This window comes from Dipteris shenzhenensis, chromosome 18 (assembly GCF_047967505.1).
Source record: "Dipteris shenzhenensis isolate YYH24624 ecotype China chromosome 18, Dip_SZ_1.0, whole genome shotgun sequence".
Classification (NCBI taxonomy): Eukaryota; Viridiplantae; Streptophyta; class Polypodiopsida; order Gleicheniales; family Dipteridaceae; genus Dipteris; species Dipteris shenzhenensis.
The window spans coordinates 24,836,106-24,843,854 of record NC_141613.1 but is presented as its reverse complement, the minus strand read 5'-3'; the positions used below and the strand labels follow the sequence as shown (position 1 = coordinate 24,843,854).

Sequence of the window (7,749 nt, the reverse complement as noted above, 5' to 3'; positions counted from 1 at the left end):
TCCATGAGAAATTTACAAATCCTATATCAGTGGTTGCCACTTGAAACAATGTTATATTGTCATGGCATCCGATAAATGAGAATGATGAGACATTCTATTCCTTTAAATTAGGCTCCAACAACTATGAAACTAAAAAAGAGATTCGAATCTTAATACAATTCGACTCGATTGTGTGAAACTTTACATGCATTTATATTTATCTATTATCTGAAGAGTCATGGGATATGAGCAAAAAACAAATATGTTTTTTAAGGCAAACACAATCATAGAAAGTGCAAGTTATATGTATTAGGGAAATCTATTTAGATTACGTCTCGAGGACTTTCATTAGAAGGATTAATTTTTGAAATAAAAATACAAGATCTCTGTAGTCTAAGTTACTATTAAGCTTAAGATGCGAGACCTATTAAGACGTAGTTTGTGTATCATATAGAGATCTTTTTTATTTATACATTGAAGCTTTGCTTCTTTGAAGCTCCTCAAATATTGCCTTAAAGCTTCCATTCCATTCTTTGTCTTTTTAATATGTTCCCTTTCTTCTACTTATTAAATGAGAGATTACTAAATGCTACACTTTTGAATCCTCTTGACCAACGCACAATCTTTTCTTTTTAAAATATATTTTCTTTCTTGCTTGTGCATTAAAGGTACTCCCCTCACCCTACCCTAGATCCTTTCCACCATGCCTCTTTTCCTAAATATCCCTCGTACTCGTATGCATGTGATGTATTAAAGATGTCATATGACTTAGATTCCTTTCATTGTCTTCAATGTTTTCATTCGTAATCATCCATAAACTCGTGCACTTATACTAATCGACTACAAGCCATCTAAAGAAGGCAAGCCATCCTCCTTGAAGATTCTCTAAGGGTGTACTCGCTTATCCAATGCTCCGGCCAATGGTTCCCCAAAACTAGCACGGGGGGTCTATGAAGTACCACTCTTAGAGGTGCCCCCAACTATGACAAAGCTCACGTAACCCGTACTGATATTCACCTGGTACATGTGGTAGTAGTATTAGTACTACTAGTACTACTGTAACCTATGCACGCGATGTATGGAAAGCGTCTTTATGGGGAGATTCCTTGGGTGTCTTATTCTTTAGACTGGCTTAAAATAAATGCAGCTACTTCATTTTCAACAGTATAGTTGTACGCTTCTTCCATCATATAGGATACCCTTAGTTTAGGAGCAAATTTCGTACGCGTGGTGTTTGTTGTCAACGTTGGGGCAGCCAGCCACCAAAAAAAAGAATACCAAAATCCTCATTGAGATTTTATAGTAAGAAACCGAGAATGTCATGCTTTTGGAAGGATGTAAACTAGTGTCCTTTGCTTGGATGTTGGTTTTTCCTTACTGGAATATTACATCACATGCGGCCATTATGTTATAGCAGTGGGCACACTGTGACAGCTGCTAGGCAGTGGATTACTCCAACGTGTCTACAGGTCTGTGTTGAAGAAGATCAAAATGGCTACAAAATGTTAGAACACCTTTTCACTGTTTCTTGCACAGACAACTGTATACCCAGGCGCAGATTTATTTAGGGTAGGACTTACGCTTTATATAAGCGTACGTGTGCATGGCCGCATAATAGACCGATTAACACTGCCAGTTAAATCGTAAGATAAGCGCTAGCTAATGCTGTCTTTGCCTTGCTCAGCACAGGTTTCATCTGCAGTTCCCTGCCGTTGTGGAATTGCACACGCGGGTAGAATCAACATTACGCTTTTGCGGCTAAGTTCAGCAATCTTTCCACCCCGTTTTCAATAATTGTATGTCCGGAATTTGCGACAAGCTTCACATTGTGGTCATGTATGTGGATGGCAATTCATGTTGGTTTTTATAGGAATAAATGAAGCTGCCCGGAGAGTGAGATGCCTTGCAGATTACGTAAATTGCTGAACGCCGTTAAATTTTCTACTGTCAATGTAGATTGTGGAGATGCTCCTCTTTTGATTCTGTTTGGACAGGTGCATCAAGCACAGCCATGGTCACTAGCGTCTCGCTTTTCCTAACAGTCTCAGGATTGACAGCTCAGGACCCCACTGCGAGAAGTGGCCGTAGCACCAGCTACTGCGATTAGTGATGGAATGAATAATAATTGATAGGAGCGACACTGTTTTTTCTGTGTGGTCCTACGTGACGTTTGGTTGCTAGAAGGCAGGTTCAGCTTTGCTTACCGCACAGGTAGGACATGGTGTGAAGTGTGAACTCGCGCAAAAAGATTTCGTGCTGCATCGTCTCACCGTCCTTATTATTCAACTATAAAAGGACCTCTTCATGTCTGTTTCCTCTACTCCTTCCAAGCTGTCTAGTCTGTTGCTTCGAGCCTCACGACGTTTTGGACCCGGCCGAAAGCTGCATTGCTTTGCCACTTTGACTGACGAAGCATTTTTGTCGGATTAGACTGTAAATGGGCGGCTTCCTGGAGCTCGGGGGTAGCAAGGACGCAGACAGCTGCGGCGCTAAGCAGCTCGTAGTCTGCGTGTATAATGAGACTGAAAAGCTCGAACTGGGCGTATGCAATACTGAAAAGGGAACAGACAAGCTAGGTGGCAAGCTCGAAGCCCATGATCGCGTTCATTTCGCTCTGGAATCAAAAGGTAGACCGCCTTCATTTTAGCTGCGCAAATATCAATCGTTCAAACGTAGAACACTGGCACTTTGCGTCGATTCAGCTCATTCGCGTGTTAAGCTTGTCAACGAATGGGTTGATAGCTGTCAACTAGCAAAAGCAAACACGCAGATTTTGCTTAATGTACAATCCGATCAGGCCTTTTCAAGAAGGTCATTAAACAGCTTCTTATCGTCCTCTAACAGGCACATGGACGCATGCAGCCTACCACCTTACTTCTGTGACAGCAGGTCCCCCACTGTTGAGCCTGCCGTTTGCAATGGCAGCACTAGGTTGGGGACCTGGAGTTCTGGCACTGGCTTTGGGCGCTACGGTCTCATATTATGCATGCCATTCTTTATCCGTGGCGATGGAGCACATGGAACAGAAGGGAAAGCGATCCTTTCGATATTGTGATCTTAGCGAGCATGTTCTTGGTATAATAAGACTAATTACCTCTACATAGATAGATTCGTTATCACTAAATCTGTACTCGGGTCTGCCTTTACTTCGATTGTTATGCCCTTCGGAGTCTGATCCTGCCATTTATTGCTCACCACGTAGCCTTCGACACGTACAGTTTTTGTCTGATGACCTTCCTTCAAAAAAAGTAATATAATTGGAAAATTGCTGTTTTCTATCATTTTAAAGTAAATACGTCTTGAGTAAAGAATATGCTGCAACTACTTCGTATGTGCTTCTCTCAAGTAACTACCTCTTGAAAAACTTTGCTGCAACTGCTTCGTATGTGCTTCTCTTGGCATAAACGATAATCCCATTGGTCAAAGGATGGCTCATAAAATGTTACAACTATAAATTATCCAAAGGGCAGCAGGGGCGGACCAATGTTCAAGAAGAAGTTTTAAGATAGAGACACCTTCAACTTTCCACTTGTCATATTTTTGTTATAACTTTTAGAGTTTTAAGTCCAAAATACAACTAAAATGCGAAAAGTTTTAAGGATTTCAAATATTGCAAAATTAAATCTATCCGACCAACTTGAAAATTTGCATTGTCATTGTATATAGTCTGCAATTTTTTGTAAACATTGGGGAGGAGAGAGAGAGAGAGAGAGACAGACACACAGACCCTTTAAAAAGTGATGAAAAGATTTGATATAACAATATCTAGAGGTTAATTGAAATTTTATTATAACAATCTTCCATGCTCTCTAAGATTCTATTTTTGACTTTTTGGAATTTCTACATTTAATCATGTTGTCATAAACTTGCAGGTGCCACATGGACATATTACCTTGTTGTTCCACTACAACTTAGTGTTTGCTTTATGGCTGTAATAGGTGGCATTCTTCTTGGTGGTCAATCTTTGAAGGTATATTCTCTCTCTCTCTCTCTCTCTCTCTCTCTCTCTCTCTCTCTCTTACATATTCTCTCTCAATTACATATCTCTTTGTGTAAGTATGTGCACGTATAGATGGTGCAAGCATTACATACATGTTCGCTTATGTACATAGACACATATTGAAATGGATCCCCATACACAAAAGATGATAATAATAGGATAAAGATTGTATGTCCATTGTTTCTTAATATTAATTTACAATTTTGAATCTTTGTTTAATTGTATGCACAAAAGTTGGTAGTTGACTTACGATTGTCTTTTGCAGGAAATGTATTATACTCTCCATGAGGAAGGAACATTGGAGCTCTATGAGTTTATTATTGTTTTTGGAGCTTTTGCATTATTACTTTCTCAAATCCCTTCCATGCATTCGATGCGCCATTGCAACTTAGTATCGATTTTGCTATGCTTGGGCTATAGCCTTTGTGCATTTATCGGATCCCTTATTGCAGGTTAGCTCATGCACCTTTGTCTTGATTACAATTTGCAACTTGTCAATATGTGCATAAGGAGGGGAAGGAATAAGGAGCGCATTTTGGGAGGGGAGAGAGTGGAGAAAGAGAGAGAGAGAGAGAGAGAGAGAGAGAGAGAGAGAGATTAAAGGGCCGGGTCGGGACAAGGGCGGAGGGGGCATGCCATGTTGAAAAGAAGTTAACTGAGCACCTCCCATAATTTGAAAATGAGTTGAAAACAAGGGATCAAGGATGTGTTTCTTTTCTTGTGTGTTCTTTCATGGAGAAAACTTGGTATTGACTATAGTGGGAGTATTCTAATCAAAGTTGAAATTAACTAGTGGCATCAATCCCCAAGTGCAAATGTGTAGCCTCCTATTGGACTAAAAAGAAATGTGTAGCCTCTTCTCACATTACAAATGTGTAGCCTCTTGTCTCTTTAAAAATCTCAACAAGGAGTAAAAATTTTGAGGGTGCGACACACTAAGGCAAATTGAAGGAAGGCCTTCTTGAGAACTTAGAAAAACAAATCACATGTGACAAGGGGCCATAAGCCCTTTTATTGTTAGAAAAGGCCAACATAAAGTGATGTGCTAGATTTTCTTTTTCAAAGTAAAGGTGCATCATACGATTGTCTATTCAACAACCTAAGTGACCGTGGACCTTAGGGGCTATACTTTGCAAAAAAGAAAGCCATCCAATGACGACGAAACCCCAAGGGCAACCATAAGTGGTCGTTAGAACTATTATGGAAGCTTTCAAGGCATGCTTTGCCCCCACTTTAGAGGCCTACACTCACAAAATATGCATGGGTAGAATACTATAATCTGTGGGTGAGAATAGAAAAAAACTGGCTTTAGCTATGAGTTGGCCTAGGGGGTATGTCTTGGCTCCACCAATGACAAGAGAAAGAGGGCTTCCTAACGGTGGGTTCAAGTGAGAAGTTCAAAGTCCTACAGCTCACTCTCCCGATCACTGAGGTTATATTTAGCCTCCTGGCACTGCCCTCTAGTAGCCCAGAGAGATGAGTAAATTTTATCACACACGATAGTCCAGTCCAGCTATGATCAACAAACCATTTGACAATTTCTAGGGTGCTGCGCCATGCCCAGAGGAAGGCCGTGAGCAGCATGCTCTATCAGTTGGCCACCCCCTTTTGCATCTTGTTTCTTCCTTTTAATATAAGCCGGCTCTTTCTTATTTTTTTTAAAAAAAGTTCAAAGTCCTCATGGTACTTTTTAAAAAACAATTAGGCTTTTTAACATGTGAAAATTTCACTAGGCGTGCCAAAGTAGATGTGACAACCTCACCCTTAGATTATGACAACCTTTAACACCCCTCTCAAGTTCATAGATAGAAAACCCAAAACTAACGCTTAAACACTTGCCTTTGGCATGAAAAAAAATGAAAAAAGAAAAAGTGCCAATGTGATAATGGGATGGTACCTAGGTTTAGTAGGGCGGGGGGTTGTTTGGGAACTGGTTCAAAGTGAAAAAACATGAAAAAAGAAAAAGTGCCTATGAAAGGGATGGTACCTAGGTTTAGTAGGGCGGGGGGTTGTTTGGGAACTGGTTCAAAGTATGTTGTTTACAGGATTTTCAAAGGATGCGCCACCCCGAAGGTACAGTGTTGAAGGCACAGAGACGACGAAAATTTTTGGCATATTCACGGCGATTTCAATTATGGTTACGACGTACTCGAATCCTTTGGTGGTGGAAATTCAAGTAAGTAGACATCTATGAATGAAGAGATTACACTTTGCACAATGACGAGCAACAAACGAATCTCAAGTGCTTAAGCGAGTAGTGTTGTTGCTGAACAGGCATCCCTGGCTGCTCCTGTAGAGAAAAAGATGGTCAAAGGATTGGGAGTTTGCTACTCCGTCGCCCTTTCTACCTTCTTCCCAGTGGCCGTTGCAGGCTACTGGGCTTTTGGAAACAGGTCGGATGGCATCATCCTGCTCAATATGTTCGAGCCGGGGAAATTCTCCCTCGTTCCAAAATGGCTCTACTTTGTAGCGAATGCATGTGCCTGTATCCAACTGATCGTCTACACTGTGGTAAGTCTCTATAGAAAATTTTGACTGCGGAGTTTTCTCCAATATCAGCTGACCGTTTTCTCTTGTTGCTCTCTTCGCATCTGCCCTACTGAAAAGCTCGACATAAGTCTGGCTATGCCGTATGCATGAGTTTAAAGGGTGGAAGCAAAAACAGCTCACTAGGAACATAAATTTGCATGTGACTCGCTTGTACGTCTTCTATCCTTAGATCATTATCCACCGCGCAAGATATAGAGACTGAACACAAATATTTCTTATTGTTTCTGTGCTCAGCTCCACCTGCACCCCACTTTTGAGCGGCTCGAATGCATGGCTGCAGACGTGAAGCAAGGCAAATTCTCCAAACGCAACCTTTTAGCTCGCCTGGTCACCCGATCCGCTTTTGTCATCCTGGCTACACTATTAGCAGCAATGCTGCCATTCTTCGTGCAGTTCAGCGCATTCATGGGTGCAGTCGGTTTCACGCCAATCTGCATATTCCTTCCGCTGCTCTTCTACAACATCATTTTCAGGCCGAGCGTTCGAACATTCTCATTTTGGGCAAACTATGGCATCATGACAGCTGCTATAATTACAATGGTGCTGGGTGGCATTGCCTCAATGCATCAGATCATTACGGATGCCAGGACCTACAGGCTCTTCGCAAATGTATAGATTAAACAACAGATCTACAATATTGAGATTTTGACTCAGCAACTTCCAGGCTCTCTGTTGAAGCTGGTGAAATACGGAATATATAAAAGCTTTGGATCTACATCTTTACAAGTCATGGAGCTCCTTCCAAAAGAGCTAATTAATATAGACAAAAAAGTTCAAAAGTTGGCCTGTAAAGGGACTGTAAAATGACGCATAAATATAAGCGGAGGAACAATTCATCCTCTTTTAGTGTGTACCAAGTCGTTTTGAAAAATTACCACCAGCGAATGCACATAATCAAAGTTATCACTTCCATTTTCTATGTTCTCAAATATCTTTTTCTCTCTTAAGGAGAGGTTTGGGGGAAGACGATTGGAACAATTTCAATCCTTGGATTTGATTAAGAATTTTGAGCCATTGGATGAGAGGTTTGGGCGATTGGAGCAATTTCAATCGTTGGATTTGATTAAAAATTTTGAGGCATTGGATGATTTTTATACTCATTTCAATCGTTGGATTTGATTAAGAATTTTGAGCCATTGGATAATTTTGAGCCATCGTAAACATCACTTTCAATCGTTTTTGTATCATCCCGCACACCATCATTTGTCCCTTCTTCCTAC

The 7,749-nt window shown here is 40.9% G+C and overlaps 1 protein-coding gene across 1 annotated transcript; it reads left to right on the top strand.

The window, feature by feature from the left end:
- The first annotated feature begins 2,314 nt into the window (after positions 1–2,314).
- Positions 2,315–7,394, top strand: LOC147890991 (GABA transporter 1-like). The gene is made up of 7 exons (XM_087389795.1): positions 2,315–2,606; positions 2,824–3,054; positions 3,852–3,949; positions 4,245–4,431; positions 6,025–6,155; positions 6,254–6,490; positions 6,764–7,394. The coding sequence occupies exons 1-7, from the start codon at positions 2,417–2,419 to the stop codon at positions 7,142–7,144; spliced, it is 1,455 nt and encodes a 484-aa protein (XP_087245921.1). The 5' UTR covers positions 2,315–2,416; the 3' UTR covers positions 7,145–7,394.
- Positions 7,395–7,749: the final 355 nt, after the last annotated feature.

Bases quoted from the DNA above. Each gene is read 5' to 3' on its own strand.
- LOC147890991 (XM_087389795.1), top strand. From the start codon at position 2,417: ATGGGCGGCTTCCTGGAGCTCGGGGGTAGCAAGGACGCAGACAGCTGC. The intron at 3,950-4,244 runs GTATATTCTCTC...TGTCTTTTGCAG, and splicing joins TTGGTGGTCAATCTTTGAAG to GAAATGTATTATACTCTCCA. The intron at 6,491-6,763 runs GTAAGTCTCTAT...TTCTGTGCTCAG, and splicing joins AACTGATCGTCTACACTGTG to CTCCACCTGCACCCCACTTT.